The sequence below is a fragment of the Erinaceus europaeus genome, chromosome 16 (genome assembly GCF_950295315.1).
Source record: "Erinaceus europaeus chromosome 16, mEriEur2.1, whole genome shotgun sequence".
In the NCBI taxonomy this organism is placed as follows: Eukaryota; Metazoa; Chordata; class Mammalia; order Eulipotyphla; family Erinaceidae; genus Erinaceus; species Erinaceus europaeus.
In genome coordinates this window covers 6,369,917-6,391,066 of record NC_080177.1, presented here as the reverse complement: position 1 = coordinate 6,391,066, position 21,150 = coordinate 6,369,917, and the positions used below count along the sequence as shown (strand labels likewise).

Below are 21,150 nucleotides of genomic sequence, written 5' to 3'. Positions count from 1 at the left end.
ATTCACCTATTAAAAGACACAGAGTAGGAAGATGGATCAGAAAACACAACCCAACAATATGCTATCTACAGGAAACCCACCTAACTCAACGAGACAAACACAGACTTAAAGTGAAAGGATGGAAAACTATCATACAAGCCAATGGCCCACAAAAAAGGGCAGGAACAGCTATTCTTATATCTGACATGATAGACTTTAAAATAGATAAGATTAAAAAAGATAGGAATGGACACTACTTAATGTTCAGAGGATCAGTCAATCAAGAGGACTTAACAATTATTAACATCTATACACCCAATGAGAAGCCATCTAAATACATCAAACTTCTACTGAAAGAGCTACAGCAATATATTAACAGTAATACAATCATAGTAGGGGACTTCAACACCCCACTCTCTCAACTTGACAGATCATCCAGGAAGAAAATCAGTAAAGACATAAGGGAGCTAAATGAAGAGATAGATAAACTAGAACTATTGGACATTTTCAGAGTCATTCATCCCAAGAAACTGGAATACACATTTTACTCAAATCCACATGGATCATTCTCAAGGATAGACCATATGTTAGGCCACAAAGACAGCATCAGCCAATTCAAGAGCACTGAAATCATCCCAAGCATCTTCTCAGACCACAGTGGAATTAAACTAACACTTAACAATCAACAAAAGATTAGTAACAGTCCCAAAATGTGGAAGCTCAACAGTACACTTCTTAACAATTTCTGGGTCAAAGAGGAAATCAAGGAAGAAATCAAAATGTTTCAAGAATTCAATGAAAATGAAGACACAAGCTATCAAAATATTTGGGACACAGCTAAAGCAGTCCTAAGAGGGAAGTTCATAGCTATACAAGCACACATTAGGAAACAAGAAAAAGCACAAATAAACAGCCTGATTTCCACATCTTAAAGACCTAGAAGAAGAACAACAAAGGAACCCTAAAGCAACAAGAAGGTCAGAAATCACTAAAGTTAGGGCAGAAATAAATAACATTGAGAATAGGAAAACCATACAAAAGATCAACAAAAGTAAATGTTGGTTCTTCGAAAGAGTAAACAAAATCGACAAACCTTTAGCCAGACTCACAAAACAAAAAAGGGAGAAGACCCAAATAAATCGGATAGTCAATGAAAGAGGAGATATCACAACAGACACTGCAGAAATTCAACATATCATAGGAGGCTTCTATGAACAACTATATGCCACCAAGCTAGAGAACCTGGAAGAAATGGACGATTTCCTAGATACCTACCAACTTCCAAAACTAAGTAAAGAGGAAGTGGATAACATGAACAGGCCCATCACAGCTAATGAAATTGAAACAGTTATCAAAAATCTCCCCAAAAATAAAAGTCCTGGACCAGATGGTTTTACAAATGAATTCTACAAAACCTTCAAAGAAGAACTAATACCTCTACTTTTAAGTCTTCCAGAAGATTGAAGACACTGGAATACTCCCTGCCAGCTTCTATGAAGCCAACATTACCCTGATACCAAAAGCAGACAAGACACAACCAAAAAAGAAAACTACAGACCAATATCTCTGATGAACATAGATGCAAAAATATTGAACAAAATTCTAGCCAACCGGATACAGCAGTATATCAAAAAGATTGTTCACCATGACCAAGTGGGGTTTATCCCAGGCATGCAAGGTTGGTTTAATATATGTAAATCAATCAATGTGATCCACCACATCAACAAAAGCAAGACCAAAAACCACATGGTCATATCAATAGATGCAGAGAAAGCCTTTGACAAAATACAACATCCCTTTATGATCAAAACACTACAAAAAATGGGAATAGATGGAAAATTCCTGAAGATAGTGGAGTCTATATATAGCAAACCTACAGCCAACATCATACTCAATGGTGAAAAACTGGAAGCATTTCCACTCAGATCAGGTACTAGACAGGGCTGCCCTCTACCACCATTACTATTCAACATAGTGTTGGAAGTTCTTGCCATAGCAATCAGGCAGGAGCAAGGAATTAAAAGCATACAGATTGGAAGAGAAGAAGTCAAACTCTCCTTATTTGCAGATGACATGATAGTATACATGGAAAAACTTAAGGAATCCAGCAAGAAGCTTTTGGAAATCATCAGGCAATACAGTAAGGTGTCAGACTATAAAATTAACATTCAAAACTCAGTGGCATTCCTCTATGCAAACACTAAGTTAGAAGAAATTGAAATCCAGAAATCAATTCCTTTTACTATAGCAACAAAAACAATAAAATATCTAGGAGTAAATCTAACCAAGGAAGTGAAAGACTTGTATACTGAAAATTATGAGTCACTACTCAAAAGAAATTGAAAAAGACACAAAGAAGTGGAAAGATATTCCATGTTCATGGGTTGGAAGAATTAACATCATCAAAATGAATATATTACCCAGAGCCATCTACAAATTTAATGCTATCCCCATCAAGATCCCAAGCACATTTTTTAGGGGAATAGAAAAAATGCTACAACTGTTTATCTGGAACCAGAAAAGACCTAGAATTGCCAAAACAATCTTGAGAAAAAAGAACAGAACCGGAGGCATCACACTCCCAGATCTCAAACTGTATTATAGGGCCATTGTCATCAAAACTGCTTGGTACTGGAACATGAATAGACACAGTGACCAGTGGAATAGAATTGAGAGCCCAGAAATGAGGCCCCACACCTATGGACATCTAATCTTTGACAAAGGGGCCCAGACTATTACATGGGGAAAGCAGAGTCTCTTCAACAAATGGTGTTGGAAACAATGGGTTGAAATATGCAGAAGAATGAAACTGAATCACTGTATTTCACCAAATACAAAAGTAAATTCCAAGTGGATCAAGGACTTGGATGTTAGACCAGAAACTATCAAATACTTAGAGGAAAATATTGGCAGAACTCTTTTCCGCATAAATTTTAAAGACATTTTCAATGAAACGAATCCAATTACAAAGAAGACTAAGACAAGTATAAACCTATGGGACTACATCAAATTAAAAAGCTTCTTCACAGCAAAAGAAACCACTACCCAAACCAAGAGACCCCTCACAGAATGGGAGAAGATCTTTACATGCCATACATCAGATAAGAGTTTAATAACCAACATATATAAAGAGCTTGCCAGACTCAACAACAAGACGACAAATAACCCCATCCAAAAATGGGGGGAAGACTTGGACAGAATATTCACCACAGAAGAGATCCAAAAGGCCGAGAAACACATGAAAAAATGCTCCAAGTCTCTGATTGTCAGAGAAATGCAAATAAAGACAACAATGAGATATCACTTCACTCCTGTGAGAATGTCAGACATCAGAAAAGGTAACAGCAGCAAATGCTGGAGAGGGTGTGGGGTCAAAGGAGCTCTCCCGCACTGCTGGTGGGAATGTCAATGGGTCCAACCTCTGTGGAGAACAGTCTGGAGAACTCTAAGAAGGCTAGAAATGGACCTACCCTATGATCCTGCAATTCCTCTCCTGGGGATATATCCTAAGGAACCCAACACACCCATCCAAAAAGATCTGTGTACACATACGTGCTTGGCAGCACACTTTGTAATAGCCAAAACCTGGAAACAACCCAGGTGTCCAACAACAGATGAGTGGCTGAGCAAGTTGTGGTATATATACACAATGGAATACTACTCAGCTGTAACAAATGGTGACTTCCCCGTTTTCAGCCGATCTTGGATGGACCTTGAAAAAATCATGTAGAGTGAAGGAAGTCAGAAACAGAAGGATGAATATGGGATGATCTCACTCTCAGGCAGAAGTTGAAAAACAAGATCAGAAAAGAAAACACAAGTAGAACCTGAAATGGAATTGGCGTATTGCACCAAAGTAAAAGACTCTGGGGTGGGTGGGTGGGGAGAATACAGGTCCATGAAGGATGATAAATGACATAGTGGGGGTTGTATTGTTAAATGGGAAGCTGGGGAATGTTACGCATGTACAAACTATTGTATTTACTGTTGAATATAAAACATTAATTCCCCAATAAAGAAATAAATTTAAAAAAAAAGAAAGAGACTGAGATATTAGCAACAGTTTCTTCTGGGAAGGAGAATGCTTTGCCTTTCATTTTATCTTTCAGAATAATTTAGCTTTTATGGCAAGTGTGGGTAACAGTCCTTTTTATTAGTATCTTATTGGATAGCAACAAAGAGAAGTCAAGAGGGAAAGAGGAGGGAGATACATAGATACACAGATTTATAGACAGACAAATAGATATACCTGTAGCATTACTTCACCACTCATGAATCCCAGCTTCACTTCCCGCCTCATCCCCTGCAGGTGGGGACCAAGGGCTTGAACCCAGATCCCTGAGCATGGTAATGTGTGTACTTAATCAGAAGTACTGCCACACAATCCTCCCCAAACAGCTATTTTTCCCCTTATAATAATAGTTTTGAATTTTTTAATTCTTAGGGATCAACTAGTGGTTATCAAAATCTTAAGTTTTCAAGAGTGTGGTTTCACACTCTTGTACGTCACCTTATACAACACAGTTGCATTTTTTAAAAAAGTTCGCTGTGAAAACAGTGTTTGTGACCATGCTGGTGAACACCACAGAGCTAGTGGTGGGAGGGGAACTGGGAGATCTTTGCAATCTGCTTTAGAAAATCCCAGTGAAGGTGGTCTGGGAGGTGGCTCAGTGATAAAGCTTTGGACTTTCAAGCATGAGGTCCAGAGTTCGATTGCCAGCAACACATGTACCAGAGTGATGTCTGGTTCTTTCTCCTCCTATCTTTCTCATAAATAAATAAAAATCTTAAAAAAAAAAAAAAGAAAGAAAGAAAGAAAGTAAAAAAAGAATCCTAGTAGAGGGGGGCTGGGCACTAGCACAGTGAGTTAAGCGCACATGGTGCAAAGTGTGAGGACCGGCATAAGGATCCCGGTTCGAGCCCCCGGCTCCCCACCTGCAGGGGAGTCGCTTCACAAGAGGTGAAGCAGGTCTGCAGGTGTCTATCCTTCTCTCCCCCTCTCTGTCTTCCCCTTCTATCTCAATTTCTCTGTGTCCTATCCAACAACAATGATAGTAACAATAACAATGGGGAAAAATGGCCTCTAGGAGCAGTGGATTTGTAGTGCAAACTATTACCCTGGAGGCAAAAAATTTAAGAAAAAAAGAAAAGGAAATCCCAGTGAATACGGCAGATCATTCTCAGGAAGGAAAAACAAAATCAGGCCTTCTTATTGTTTTGACCTCTGGAAATTCATTTTCCTAATCTCAATAAAAGAATCATGATTTGAAGCTACTGTCCAAAAAAAAAAAAAAAGTCCCAAGTGACTTATATTATCTAATATCACAATTATGATAAGAAAGTTTTGATCATCTGCTTTCTCTTCCTTTTCTTCATCTTTCTTCATGTCTTTCTCTCTCCCTCTCTGTCTTCCCAGCCTCTCTCCATTTCTCTCTGTCCTATCCAACAACAACGACATCAATAACAACAGTAATTACAACAATAGCAACAAAAGGGAAAATAAATAAATAAATATTTTTGAAAAGTTACTTTTCAAACATATAAAATCGGAAACCGGCAAGTAATGCTAACTGATACATTCAAAATAGTGGCAACAGAAATTCTCCTGTTTATTCATGATGAAGAGAATTTCCTCGAAGAGAGTATCCCCTCTAGTTTTGGGGGTGTTTGTTACACAATCCAATTAGTAAAGACTTGGATTCTCTAGATTCTCATGTGTAAGTAAAGGTATGTAGCGTTTCAATGAGAGAAAAATAAGAAACATACTTAAAAAAAAAAAGTAGACTTACCAACAGAGACATAAAGAATTTATGGACGTAAACAATTTGAATACAGCCCACTTTGAGGCTCAGCCTGCCATCAACTTTAGTCATGTCTGTGTAGGCCTTTCCTTCCGTGGCTTCAGGATAAAGAGTCATTTGGAAACGAAAGACTTCATCTCCCAAAATAGAGACAGCCTAAAAGCATTAAATAAGCTGGTTATTGTGTCTAAAGAGCTGTGTGCGTTTACCACGGTGCTATATCCACAATGCCTTGTCACAGAATTCTGGATATACAAAGAAGAACTTAAGTTCACTCTACAAACAAATGAGCAGCCATAATCACTTTTCTTTTTTCTGCCTCCAGGGTTATTGCTGGGGCTCCGTGCCTGCACTACAATTCCACTGCTCTTGTGGCCACTTATGATTTTTCAGATAGGACAGAGAGAAATTGAGAGGGGAGGGGAGATAGAGAGGGAGAGAGAAAGATAGACACCTGCAGACCTGCTTCACCACTTGCAAAACGACCCCTCTGCAGTGGGGAACCGGGACCTTGATCCGGTATCCTTGTGCTTCGTAGTATATGCACTTAACCCAGTGCACCAAAGCCCAGCCCCCACTAAAATCACTTTAACCCAGGATAACACTTCCTGGTTTCTATTTTTTTTTTTAAAATCCCTTTACTGGGGAGAATATTAAAAGTTGGTCGGAAGCAACTTATACAAAAATCACCTGGTCTTTGTGCAGTGAGGAGGCAAGCTATGCCCCCAGCTGTGCCCAGTAACAAACAAAATGCTAGGCAGGCAGAATCCGATGAATCAAGTGAGTAAAGGCAATGGCAACTCCAACGCAGAGAACAAAACTGCATTGCTATGCAGATGCCCGTTTTTAAATTACCTTCTTGTGAATAGACTGCAAGTCAGCATTCTCCACTACGATGTCCTTGAGTCTCGCAAACATGTCGGTCTGCTTGGGCTTCACAGAAACAAAGGCGTCCATGCCTGTGGAGAAGGTGACAGGTACAGGTGTGTCATCCAATCCATGTGGACCAATTCAGGGACATTTGAGTTCAATCACATGTCACAGCAGGTACAGCATGGAAAGGAATTACTATTAGACACATTAAAGATAACAACGTTTATCTACAGCAAACCTAAGAGAGACTAGAATATCTCTAAGTGCTACAGACATAGTATATGGAAAGGCTGTGGAATTCTTAAAAAGGTGAAATGAAATTTTATTTATTTTATTTATTTATTCCTTTTGGTTGTCCTTGTTTAATTTTTGTAGTTATTATTGTTATCGATGTCATCATTGTTGGATAGGACAGAGAGAAATGGAGAGAGGAAGGGAAGACAGAGAGGGGGAGAGAAAGACAGACACCTGCAGACCTGCTTCACCGCCTGTGAAGCGACTCCCCTGCAGGTGGGAAGCCGGGGGCTCAAACCAGGATCCTTACGCTGGTCCCTGTGCTTCACACCACCTGTGTTTAACCCACTGCGCTACCGCCCAACTCCCGAGAAATGAAATTTTAAAGAAGATCAAGCACTGGACACAATCCAGGACAGTGGTAATCATTTGCTTGACAGCCATTGTAAAAAGACACTTCTATTATGAAAACCGTTGCTTCAAAAACTACGTATAAAGGAATACAGTTTGATAAATAAAACCTTTTGTCTATAGTAGTATATATTTATGTAAGATATAATTAAAATACTTTATGTATTACAGAGAGAAAGGAAAGAGTGAGAGGGAGAGAGAGAGACAAAGCAGCACGGCTTCACCACTGGCAAAGCTTCTCCCCTGCAGGTGGGGACCAGGGGTTTGAACCTGATGCTCACACATTATAATGTCCCCTCTAGCAAGAGTGCTACTACCTGACCTCTAAACATAATCTTCTAAGTCTTCTCTCCAAGTAATTTTTGTTATCTTTATCATGTCTCAAGGCATAAGGATTTTTCAAGTTCCTCCTGAGGAAAGAGTACCCCTCAGCTGAGATTCAGTTATGAGCATGAAACATCACCAGGCCACCTTTAAAAAGAATCATTGCAAGGACTCTGGGGGACAAGGAGAGGGACTGAGAGAAAGTTGTGCTGAGGTCCTGCTATAAGATGGAGGAAAAGAAGGGGCTGGGTCCTGGTGGCACACCTGGTTGAACGCACATGTTATAATGCGCAAGGACCCAGGTTCAAGTCCCCGGTCCCCACCTGCAGGGGAAAACTTCATAGGTAGTGAAGCAGTGCTGCAGGTGTCTCTCTTCCTCTCTGTCCCCTCCTTCCCCCATCACTTTTGGTTTCTGGCTGTCTCTATCCAATAAATAAATAAAGATAATTTTTTAAAAAGATGGAGGAAAAGGACCTAGCTCAGGGGGACAGTGTGTATTGCAGGCACCAACACCTATCACAAGGAGTTGGAAGGTTGTAGCAGTGTGCCAATGACTGTACTGTAAATCATGAATCCTCCAAATAAGTTGAAAAATTACTTTAAAAGAATAAGATGCCGATAAAACAGTTGTTGGGAAAAAAAAAGTCATTTCTTAGCCTTTGGGGGAAAAAAAAGACTTCTAACAGAGCTCTTTACTAGATACAAATAAATGTGCAAATTTAATCACCACAACAACCTCGTGAGTGATCACTGTAACTATTTCATTGTAATAAAAAGGAGAATCTTAAGGCCAGAAAGGTTAAAGAATCTTTTCAAGGTCAAACATACAGTAAGTGTTGCAGTAATATTTAGAACCCAGGAAGGCTGGTTTTAGAATCTGTGGTGCAGGAGGTAGACAGCATAATGGTTATGCAGAGACTCTCATGTCTGAGGCTCCAAAGTCCCAGATTTAATCTCCTGCACCACCATGATCCAGCACTAAGCAGTGCTCTGGTAAAAAAAAAAAAAAGTCTAAGATGTAAACAGATAACTGCAGAGATGACAGTTAACCCACGTCTGCAACCTTGGGAGAAACAGGGTGGTTTGCAATGAAAAGACTTGGGATTCAGAACTCTGATGGTGCAAACAGTGTGGAATTATGCCTCTGCTGACACGTAATTTTGTAAATCAATAGTGAATTGATAGTGAAAAAATGAAGGAAAAAACAGAGCCTGTGGTACAATCAGAACCACTGAACTATGCTAGGGCATACTTTATAGTAAGCTGCTGCTGGTTAAAGCTGACAAGACGCACCCTGGAGGCTTACTTTCCTGGCACTTTATCTGCAGAAAAAGATGAAGAAATTGAGGGTAGTGGCTTTATCATTACTCTGTGAGATATTGTCATGACATTCCTGTTTCAGGTTAATTTGTAATTAGGAGCATTTTAGAGAGGTGGTGGTGTCCCTAGTCCAAGGCATGATTACTGCTATTAAAAAAAAAAAGTTGCATTATTCTGACAATGCAAATAGACCAAGAGAAAATTAAGGCTCAGACTTATTCTGGATTGTTTAAATATATAAAGGATGTCTGATGTCAGTTACAACTCATTAAAAAAAAAACAAAAAACTCTGTTTTAATATTTCAAAGCACATCCACCAAAAAGTATGTGCAAGTCTTCAACAGAAAGGAACCAATACATGACTTGTGAAAAACCTATCGGGAATATCAAGGAATGCGGACTCACCACGTATTCTAATATCTGCAAGGCGGCACTTCTGATCACACATACAGATGTTAAATGCATTCAATTCAGCGGTGATCTTTAAATCAGACAGATCATCTTGACGAGTGTTGCCCGACACTGAGGTAAAGGAAACATGGTGATTAGCAAAGTACAAAGATGACATAACAGAAAATAGTCTCAGACTAACACGAATGTGCACAATGGGAAGTCGGGCACAAAGCGCAAGGGCCGGCGTAAGGATCCCAGTCGAGCCCCCGGCTCCCCACCTGCAGGGGAGTCGCTTCACAGGCGGTGAAGCAGGTCTGCAGGTGTCTGTCTTTCTCTCCCCCTCTCTGTCTTCCCCTCCTCTCTCCATTTTCTCTCTGCCCTATCCAACAACGAACGACATCAACAACAACAATAATAACCACAACAAGGCTACAACAACAAGGGCAACAAAAGGGGAAAAAATGGCCTCCAGAAGCATTGGATTCATGGTGCAGGCACTGAACTCCAGCAATAACCCTGGAGGCAAAAAAAAAAAAAAAGGTGCTGAGACAATCCTGAAGGCTTCCATTCAGACTGCATACAACCAGCAAGGATTTTGAATCATTTTACAAATGCCAACCAGACAAAAACTACCATGTTCCTCTCCAAAGGAAGAACAAGGGAGATCTGTAACAGCGCTGAGGAAATTCTCTTTGCTATCTGCCTTTTTATTTGCTATGGAGGTAAAAACCTTCACGGTAACTTTTCTCTGTAGAGAGAAAGAACCCTCGCCCCCACGTTAAAGTTCTAGAATCCTCTGAGCACTAAATTTTTATTTTAAACTCTTTTTTCTATCTTACATCAAAGAAGAGTGATAGATGAAAAATTAAAATAGCCAATCACAGGTACATTAACGATCTCACAATTGGTTCTGTGCTTTAACCACAGAACCAATTTCTCTAGATTTCAGCCTATTACTCGGTGAAGAACCCTAGAATCCATGAGAGATGGTAAAATATAAGCAAAATCACTGTACAAAAGACTCACAACTAAATGGATTTCATTCGTCCAATTCCTGATAAACTTAGAATATATTTTCCTACAGACCTGTCTTGCCTGAGGAAAACAGGCTTTTTCCAGGAAGAATAGAAAAGCATGAGGACATGTGTTGTCCCTGGGTGAACCCTAGTTGATCTCCTTTGCTCTGTCGTGGTCAGAGCAGGAAGGCATCGTGTTGAGTGAGACAAGACAGGAAGACCAACATTAAATGGTCTCACTTAGAAGTGGAACTTAAGAGAGGATGTAAGATGTCTGGGAGGATGATATGACTGGAAAAAGGGCTAGAAAGCTGGATCAGGGAAGAGAGTAGCTCCCAAATACGGGAAAAGTGCATAAATAATGTTGACTGTAAACCCCACTGATTTGATGTGATCTGGGGCCTAGATTCAGCTTAGAAGCCTGTGTGACCTCTGCATCCCTGTAGGTCTCAGCTGGCATTCTGTGGTCATGAGTAGGAATGTTCCAGGGTGCACCGATTTCAGGACCCATCTTCCTCAGGTGGTAGGCAGAGTATGTTATCCAGCCTTCCTCCAGAGGATGGAACAGTCTCTACCATTATTGATCCACACTGAGAGTAGAACTTGAAGGAGCTAAATATTTATCTTAGTTTGAAAACACAAGGCGGAATGAGATCATGACTCAAAATGCAATACCAGCTTGGACCATGACACTTCGAGATTCCTCTGGGAGTGGTTTCAGCTTGGACTCCCTCTCAGAAGGCGAGGCCTCGGAGGATGGAACAGCAGAAGATAAGAAATCCATGAAGGACAGCAGTGCTTCCAAATGAAGAATGAGGTCTAGCGATGAAAACGCAACCTAAGGTGACAAAGAGAGAGGCAGGCGTCAGAATGTCACCTGGTTAGCGGCAGTTTCAACATACACAACACTAGTTAAAGTCAGGGTCCCTTTTTATTAACTAATTAATTAATTGACTTTTCAGAAATGACTCACTATCACAAATTTAATCGCTGTGGGGGCCAGGTGGAGGTGGTGTACCTGGCTGAGTGCACAAGTTACACTGTACAAGGCCTCGGGTTCAAGCCACTGGTCCTCACCGGCAAGGGGAAAGCTTCACGAGTAGTGATGCAGAACTGTGGGTGTCTCTCTGCCTCTCTCCTTTTCTGTCATCTCTCTTTGTCTCTCAATTTCTCTCTGTCTCTATCCAATCATAAGTAAATGAAAGTTTTTTAAAGAACTTAAAAAGTTAATCTTTGCCAGACAATAAACCAATAGTGCCTATATCCACACCAGGCTGGAAAAAAAAAATCTAATGTCTGTGTTCTGGGAGTTGGTGCAGTGGCTAAAGCATTTCACTCTCAAGCATGGGATCTCAAGTTCAATGCCCAGTAGCACATGTACCAGAGTGATGTCTGGTTCTCTCTCCAGCTCTCTCTCTCTCTCTCTCTCCCTATCTTTCTCAATAAATAAATAAGTACAATCTTTAAAAAGAAAAAGAAAACTAATGTCGACAGAGCTGAATGAGTTTTAAGTAAGGACGGAGGAGGAGTTTTTCAGGCTGGAAACCAGTCCCATTTCAAAGCAGGACTACACATGGCCTAGAACTATCTATGCTGAGCCATGTTCTAGTCTTACTCACACGCTCATTCTAACTCTAAAGGCAATATATATTTTAAATGCTTAATCTTCCATCAGCATTCAACCTATAACCACAAAAGAGCTATCAAACTCCCTTATAAAAAGTACATTATTACACACAGCAAGCAATCACTGATTCATACCCGGGATGTGATCTTTTAGGAAATCAAATCCACTTTTTACTTTCCAGAGCCCTGCTCAGCTCGGGCTAATGGTAGCGCAGAAGAATAAGCCTGGGACTCCAGAGCCTCGGGAATGGGAGTTTCTGCATAAGCATTATGCTGTCTCTCCCACCCTCTAGTCAACTATTTTGTCCAATTTTTATCTCAAGTCTATCCATTTATTTCATCGAGGACTGTATCTATGATGGCTGCACCCCCTATTCTTTTTGGCTTTATTGCTGAATAGAGACAAAGAGCAACTGAGAGCCGAGGTGAAGAGGAATGGAGACGCCCTGGTTCACCACTTGTGAAGCTTTCCCCCCTGCAAACGGGGACCAGGGATTTGAACCTGGGTCCTTGTGCACTCCAGTGCGCACACTTAACCAAGTGTGCCACTGCCTGGCCCCATCCCTTATTCTAATTTGAAACTCTCAACCTCAGAAGTGAAGATGAATGTGTGCTACAGTTGATCATTAGCACCACCCACAGGAGATTTAGAAAGACCCACCTTCAGCCTCTGTTTGGTATTTTCATGAACGGTTTGAAATTCTGGTCCATCCCTGTCTGCCTACAAAGAGCGAAAAACTGAATTAAGCCACTGGATTGCAAACACTACATATTCACACACTAAAAAGACATAAGACTCTCCGCTTTTCAAAGTATGTTGTGAAGACACCAAAACTTCTTTCTTAATGGCAAGAAGAACATACACATTTAAAAATAAAATAAAGAAGAGGATCGCATAATCATGGACGCCTTTTTTTACTTTCTATAAAAGTTAAAATTCAGATTCCTTAATCTGCTTGGAAGGAAAAGATGAAGGGAGAAGAAAATGATAATACATCCCGCTTACAACCAATTTGCTTCCAGTTCCAATGGAACTTGGCGTAATCCCATCATTCAACAATAAAGCTTTACTCAAAGTTACTGACATGATCCAGCATGGTCCAATGCTTGAACAGCTCACTGAAATCAGCCTCAGATTAAAACAGTTAAAGAGAAAACAGCCGCTAAGTGTGAGGAGGATACATATCGTCATGTCTTCACATAATAAGAAAATCCGAGAAATAAAACTCAAGTACCTTTGTCAATAGCATCTTCAGCAGGGGCTCATCAGTTACGTTAGAAGAGTTAATAATGTAGAGAGGTTCTCCTTTAGAGTCTAGAAAGAAGAAAAACAAATACAGGGAGGACCCATTAAGTCCTCTAAACATAAAACAGAGCACTGCATTATACACATGTATCTTTGTCAAAATTCTTAGAATAGCAGGCCGGGTGGTGGCGCACCTGGTTAAGTGCACATGTTACAGTGTACAAGTATCCAGGTTTAAGCCCCCCTGTACCCCCGCCCCCCTCAGGGGGAAAGCTTCATAAGTAGTGAAGCAGGGCTGCAGGTGTCTCTCTGTCTCTCTACCTCCCTATCACCCTCTCCTCTCTCAATTTCTCTCTGTCTCTATCCAATAAATAAATATCATTCTTAGACTAGTTCACTCGAAAGGGCGACCATTGCTGCATATAATTTATGCCATGATAATACTGTCTAAGAAGGCAAATAAAGAAATACTTTCACAATGTAAAAACAACAACAAACTTAACAGTGTACTTAGAGTATCTGTCATGACTCCTCTGAGCGACATATATTAGAGAATTAATCTTTAATCTTTCCTTCCAAACCTGCTCTCCCCATGTGTTCCTTGTTTGATTAAACAGCACTTAACAGCCTTCCTGGAGATCAGGCCAGAAGCCTGGGTCAGCCCCGATTCCTTTCTGTAGCTGGCTGTTCCAAATACAGTGCAGCAAGCAGTCAATGGGGCCAGAATCCAACTACTTTTCTCTACTTCCACTGCCCCCAGCTGGCCTGGATTTTGCAACAGATGCTGCTAGCGTCTCTCCTGTGTCTACACCCAGTCATTTTCACATCTGTCCCCCAGTCTAAATGAGGCTCTGTTTTACTAAAGCAAGAAGGTCCTCTGCCGTGGCCTAGAAAGTCCCAGATGCTTCTCCACTCCTCACTGGCTCAGCAGCCCCCCGCTGGTCCTCTACACGTGTTCCTGTTCCAGATTCTCTGCCACCTGCCATGACACCAGACCGGCAACACTGCCCCCCAACCCACCCCAGCCTCCCCAGGCTGCTCCCTCCTCTCCCTCAGCTCTGTGAATATAATCCACCTTCCTTGACGGCCCAATCTACAAGAGCCACTTCCAAAAAGAGAAGAATGAATGCTGTAGACCCCCACTCACAGGCAGGACTTCAGAGACAGTGACAGAAAGGGAAACCACAAAATGAAACTGGATATTCAATGTTCGCCTCTGCATTTCTGCATTGTCCAGAATTTACCTTTTCTGCAAGGGTGCATCAATGCCACAACAGCAGAAGCACTGACGTGATTTAAAAGTAAGACACAATGAAAAATGCTAGGCTTCCTAATGAATTAGTTTACTTATTCAAAAAGCTACCTGCACTCTACAGAGGGATGTTCCAATAGAACTCTCATCTCCTAAAATCAGTCCTCCTAGTATTATCATAATGAAATGTTGACTTTTTAAATTAAATTTTTTTAACATTTTTTTTATTTTATTATTGGACAGAGACAGAGAGAAACTAAGAGGGGAGGGGGATATAGAAAGGGAAAGACAGAGAGACACCTGCAGTCCTGCTTCATCACTAGTGAGGCTTTTCCCTTGCAGGTAGAGACCAGGGGCTTGAACCTGGGTTTTTGTGCACTGTAATGTGTGCGCTTAACCAGGTGCGCCACTGCCTGGGCCTGAGATGTTGACTCCTATGAGTATTCAAGTACTATGTATAGACAAGACATTGAAAGAATACACTTCATCTATTCAGATATTTCCTACTTCATGCTAAATCAAGATTTACATTTAAATATATCCTTAGTAGTAGAAACTATTGTATTTACTGTCGATTGTAAAACACTAATTCCCCAATAAAGAAATTAAAAATAATAGTAATAAAATAAAAATAAATAAATATATTCTTAGTGGGGGCCAGGCAGTGGCACACCTGGTGAAGCACTAACATTACATTGTGCAAGGACCCAGGTTCAAGCCCCTGGTCCCCACCCGCAGGGGGGAAGCTTCATGAGCAGTGAAGTAGGGCTGCAGGTGTCTCTCTGTCATTTCTCCTCTTCCCCTCTCAATTTCTGTCTCAATCCAATTATAAATAAAGTAATAACACTTAAAAAATAAATTAGCTCCATCCATCCATTGCTTATGATAAATAGCTACATAAGATAATGAGTTTGGGGCTGGGGAGATAGCATATACAAAAAGACTTTCATGCCTGAGGCTCTGAGGTCTCAGGTTCAGTCCCCAGCACCACCATAACCCAGAGCTGAGGCATACTCTGGTCTGTCTGTCTGTCTCTCTCTCCGTGTGTGTCTATCTGTATGTGTGTGTGTGTGTGTGTGTGTTGTGTCTTTCCCTCTCATTAAAATAAATTAAATCTTTTTTAAAAGATACCAAGTGTCAGGAGTCGGGCGGTAGCGTAGCAGGTTAAGCACAGGTGGTGCAAAGCGCAAAGACCAGCGAGAGGATCCTGGTTCGAGCCCCCGGCTCCCCACCTGCAGGGGAGTCGCTTCACAAACCGTGAAGCAGGTCTGCAGGTGTCTCTCTTTCTCTCCCCCTCTCTGTCTTCCCCTCCTCTCTCCATTTCTCTCTGTTCTATCCAACAATGATGAAATCAGTAACAACAACAAGAACTACAACAATAAAACAACAAGGGCAACAAAACGGAATAAATAAATATAAAAAATTTAAAAAAAGAGATTTTAAAAGATAAGAAGTATCTTAAGTATAAAATTGATTGGTATCGGTGCAATGCATTTATCTAAATAAGTAACGAAGGTGACGCTCATAAATGCCCTTAATGTTGATTCCTGTCTGCCTGTTACGTGAATAAACTGCACAGACCAGACTTCACACTCACCTGTGAACTCAAAGCACCGCATGCTGACTTGTTTGAGATAGGCTTCAGCAGTCAGGTCGTAGTTTCTCACTTTAGCCTCCAGCCCCAGGTGCAGGACATTTAGCTCATGGACCGGCCTTCCTTTCTTGTCTGCTTTTTTCATCAGCTTAATCACCACCTAGACAAAGGTACCAGTATTACTACAAACCATCTCACTGAGACGCAGTGAAGAAGGATCAGCTATTTAATGACCATTCACAGCAACAGAATCCACACGAAATCTACAAGATGTAAAGATGTTTGCTTCCAAAGACTACTAAGACACAGACTCCTAGGAACAGACCTGAAATAGACTTCCTAGCTTCCATTCACCCTACTCGGGCCACCCCGTAAGGACCCCTCCCTACCTAGGAGCACTTAGAACAATGATAATTGCTTTACCACTTGAGTATAGAATTAGAATGATGGGGATATCAGTTACCAGAATTTATATACTTTTCCCATATTTGGGAGCTACTCTCTGCCCTAATCCAGCTTTCTCATCTTATTTCCAACTCTAACACCATCTCCCCAGACCTGCATGTTAGCTGTTGGGCTCAGGCAAAAATTAGTTAAGTCATGGACCCCTTGGAATAAACCTAAAATAAATAGACTTCCTAGCTTCTTCCAACATGAAGACCCCAAATCTTATCTGCTATATTCTTACCTTTAGGTTCCTGATTATTAAACAATTTGTTCTCCTTAATATCTTAATGCTTTTCAGCCACCAAGTTGCAGAAGCTATCATGACACCAACCTGACTTCTCTGGGCAGACAACTTCACCAATGAGTCCTGGAACCCCACCTCCCCAGAGCCCTGCCCCACTAGGGAAAGAGAGAGACAGACTGGGAGTATGGATCGACCTGCCAACACCCATGTTCAGCGGGGAAGCAATTACAGAAGCCAGACCTTCCACCTTCTGCATCCCACAATGACCCTGGGTCTATACTCCCAGAGAGATAAAGAGTAGGGAAGCTTCCAATGGAGAAGATGTGATATGGAACTTTGATGGTGGGAATTGTACCCCTCATATCCTATGGTCTTGTGGATCACTATTACATCAATAATAAAAATAAACAGAATTACGCCTTTTCCTCTGAACCTGTAGCAGCTAGCACATACAGTGAATATCTGCTGAGAATAGAACTAGAGATTAATAAGCGCTATGTGTTTTTTTTTATTTCTTGAAAATAAGCAGATAAAAAGAGATTATGGTAATATACTTTCAAATGTGCAGGGGACTGTGTTTTAATCAACTAAAACTTTCTTTAAAAATTTGCATAAGATTCTATTATCACCTTCTGCCTTATATTGTTTTTTATTTATTCCCTTGATATTTCATTGTTGTAGTTATTATTGTCGTTGTTACTGATGTCATCGTTACTGATGTCATCGTTGTTGGATAGGACAGAGAAAAATGGAGAGAGGAGGGGAAGACAGAGAGGAGGAGAAAAAGACAGACACCTGTAGACCTGCTTCACTGCCTGTGAAGTGACTCCCCTGCATGTGGGGAGCCAGGGGCTCAAACTGGGATCTTTATGCTGGTCCTTGCGCTTTGCACCGCCTGCACTTAACTGGCTGCTCGACCGGCCAACTCCCTCCTCTGCCTTATCTAATTGAAACCCAAAGCAAGTCATATTGCAACAGCACTAAAAAAAAAATTTGTAAAAGGAGCTGCAGAATACACTGACCATTGTCTCTAAAGATTACGTATGCCATATAGATAGAAAGATAGATAGATAGATAGACAGACAGACAGACAGACAGACAGATAGGGTAGGTAGGTAGTAGGTAGGTAAGTAGGTAGGTAGGTAGGTAGATAGATATATAGACAGACAGACAGACAGACACATAGATAGAGGGAGTGTTGGGGACACCTTAAACAAAACTCTCAAGCTTTCAAACATTTCTACTATCCGTACAAAACTTATGTCAACTTTTACAACTGTACCATTACTCTACAAGCTTCCTTAAGTAGTGGTAATCCCATGAATTATTTTATTCACTTCATTCTAAAAAAAAAAAAACAAACAATTATATCAGATGAAAATTATACCTCTTTGATTTCAAAATTCAGCAGAACATTGATGATATCCACAGGCTTAACTTCTTCCATGCCAGTTGCTAGAGGACCTTGTGAAACCTGTACATCTTGCTGTGACGTAGAGACATCAGGAGGCTCTTTGATTTCACCTACAGGTGTACAAAATAAATGTATTTACTTCTACTCATGTTTCTTCAATGAAGACAGAGTTTACCTGAATATGCCGAACATACCAGGTACTGAAAACGTATAGAATCAAGATACAGCTCCAGCCCTTAGAAATCTCATCATAGTTTAGTAGGTGAGACATATACCTTCAAGACACAAATAAACAAGATAAGGGGCCAGGTGACGGTGCACCCGGTTAAGAAAGAAGGAAGAAAGGAAGAAAAGAAGGGAGGAAGGGAGGAAGTGAGGGAGGGAAGAAAGGAAAAAAAGACAGAAAGAAAAATAGCTGCTGGGGATTGCTGGTGGAGTCATGCAGGCACAGAGCCCCAGTGATAACCCTGGTGGCTAGATAAATAATGAGCAAACAAATACTAATGAGAGGCAATTTTTCATTCAGAAAATTAGCAAGAGTTTTAAACTCTGATAGTGTGATGCATTAGAAAAGACAGAGCAAACAACACCGGGGAGTGGAAACCAGTATAAGTTCCATGGGAGACAACATGTAAGAGCTGCCTAAGGAAACCACAGCTATTGAAGCAACTCACTCGGTTACTGGTTAAATTCCTGAAAATTAAATATCTACTGATCCAGCAGGCCTGGTGTCACCTCTGCAGATAAGCAGTGGCTTGTGCACGTGCATTTACAAGGAGGACAGTCAGCACAGTGTGATAAGAATCAAAGACAGTGGCAAGAAGTGCAAGGACCGGCGTAAGGATCCGGGTTTGAGCCCCCGGCTCCCCACCTGCAGGGGAGTCGCTTCACAGGCGGTGAAGCAGGTCTGCAGGTGTCTGTCTTTCTCTCCCCCTCTCTGTCTTCCCCCTCCTCTCTCCATTTCTCTCTGTCCTATCCAATGACAGCAACAACAACAATAATAATAATAAGCATAACAATGATAAAACAAGAAGGGCAACAAAAGGGAAAAAAATGGTCTCCAGGAGCAGTAGGTTCGTGGTGCAGGCACCGAGCCCCAGCAATAACCCTAGAGGCAAAAAAAATAGTATCAAGGACTGAAAACCAACTGGGATATCCTTCAGTTGGGACTTGCTAAGCAGACTAGGGTTTCCCAATAGCATTTAATAGCACACAGACAAACAAGAGGGAGGCAGGTATATATCCTACCTATAGATGGAGAATAAATGTTGATATACATGTTAATTAAAAAGAAAATAGGGCAAAATAAAAAAAAAATAGTGCTGAGCGATAGCTCACCCAGTAGAGCTCACATTTCATCCTGCATGGAGACCTGGACCAGCACCACATGAGAGCACCATTCAGCTCCAGGAGAAGCTCCATGGATGGTGGAGTGGCACTGAAGTGTCTCTCCTCTATTTTTCTTTTTCTATCTGAACTTTGAAAAGGAAAAAAAAAAAAAAAAAGTAACTGAAGCCTTGGTGACAACTTAAAAAAAAGAGAAAAGAAGGAAGAGAAAGAAGAAAAAAGAAGAAAGGGAGGGAGGGAGGGAGAGAGGAAGGAAGGGGAAGATGAGAACAGAAACACACATACATGTAGGATGAAACCATGATTTGGAAAATATATATTTCTTTCCCTTTTTTTTTTTTTTTTTTTTTGTCTCCAGGGTTATCGTTGGGACTTGGCGTCTGCACTGCAAACCCACTGCTCCTGGAGGCCATTTTTCCCATTTTGTTGCCCTTGTTGTTGTTATTGTTGTCGGTGCTGTTGTTGTTGGATAGGACAGAAAGAAATCAAGAGAAGAAGGGAAGACAGAGAGGGGGAGAGAAAGACAGACACCTGCAGACCTGTTTCACCACCAGTGAAGTGACCCCCCTGCAGGTGAAGAGCCGGGGGCTCGAACCGGGATCCTTGCACAGGTCCTCGCACTTCACACCATATGTGCTTAACCCACTGTGCTATACCACCTGCCCTCCCCAAAAAATATTATTTCTTATATGTGTGTTCTATGAAAAGGCTTAAAAGAACATAGAGTGGTGACTTTGCCATTAATCAAGAAATCACTGCAAATAACCATTTGCTAAGGAATAATTTGTGTTAAGACTGAAAGATGTCTTGATACGAAGCCTTACTTGAAAATCAAATCAATGGGGCCAGCAGGACAGTTCTGCTGAGTGGGTATCTGCACGGCCATGTACAGGGCCCGCATCCCAAGCCACTAGTACCTACGTGGGAGCTGCTATGGCAGCTGAGGAAGCAGTGATACTGTGAGGTGTGTGTGTGTGTGTGTCTCTGTCTCTCTCTCTCTCTGTCTGTCTCTCTCTGTCTCCCCCCCCCTCTCAAAACATCACCCCAGAGTCCTCAGTGATGACAGAAACAAACAAAAAATCAAGTACACTAGGATAATTAATGCTAATTTTTAATGTATTTTTCACTCATTCAAAATTACTCCAGGAATCCATTACTGATTTGAAACTCTACTATAAGGCCAGGCCCAATTGTCTTTGCTTTAGAGAAAAAAAAAAAAATTGAACCTATAAGCTGGCTTTAGCTTTTTTTTTAATATTTATTTATTTTCCTTTTTGTTGCCCTTGTTTTTTTAACTGTTGTAGTAGTTATTATTAATGTTGTTGTTATTGATGTTGTTGTTATTAGATAGAACAGAGAGAAATGGAGAGAGGAGGGGAAGACAGAGAGGGGGAGAGAAAGATAGACACCGGCAGACCGGCTTCACCGCCTGTGAAGAGACACCCTTGCAGGTGGGGAGCTGGGGGCTCGAACCGGGATTGTTACGCCGGTCCTTGCACTTCGCACCATGTGCACGTAACCTGCTGGGCTACCGCCCAACTCCCTGGCTTTAGCTTTAAGTCAATCATCTCACATTACAGTTTCATTCCACAGAAGCTTCTTTGTTTTCTTAGTAGTATAAATCCTAAT

The 21,150-nt window shown here is 41.1% G+C and overlaps 1 protein-coding gene across 1 annotated transcript in view; it reads right to left on the bottom strand.

Annotated features, from left to right (window-relative positions):
* The window catches only part of VPS13C (vacuolar protein sorting 13 homolog C), a 222,088-nt gene that overhangs the window by 100,846 nt on the left and 100,092 nt on the right, over positions 1-21,150 (bottom strand). The window contains exons 38-45 of the mRNA XM_060174401.1: positions 18,148-18,284; positions 16,073-16,229; positions 13,213-13,292; positions 12,639-12,698; positions 11,027-11,189; positions 9,348-9,464; positions 6,636-6,739; positions 5,769-5,936 (exon numbers count right to left, since the gene is read on the bottom strand). Coding sequence (XP_060030384.1) covers positions 5,769-5,936; positions 6,636-6,739; positions 9,348-9,464; positions 11,027-11,189; positions 12,639-12,698; positions 13,213-13,292; positions 16,073-16,229; positions 18,148-18,284 — 986 coding nt within the window. The remainder of the gene's footprint in view (positions 1-5,768; positions 5,937-6,635; positions 6,740-9,347; positions 9,465-11,026; positions 11,190-12,638; positions 12,699-13,212; positions 13,293-16,072; positions 16,230-18,147; positions 18,285-21,150) is intronic.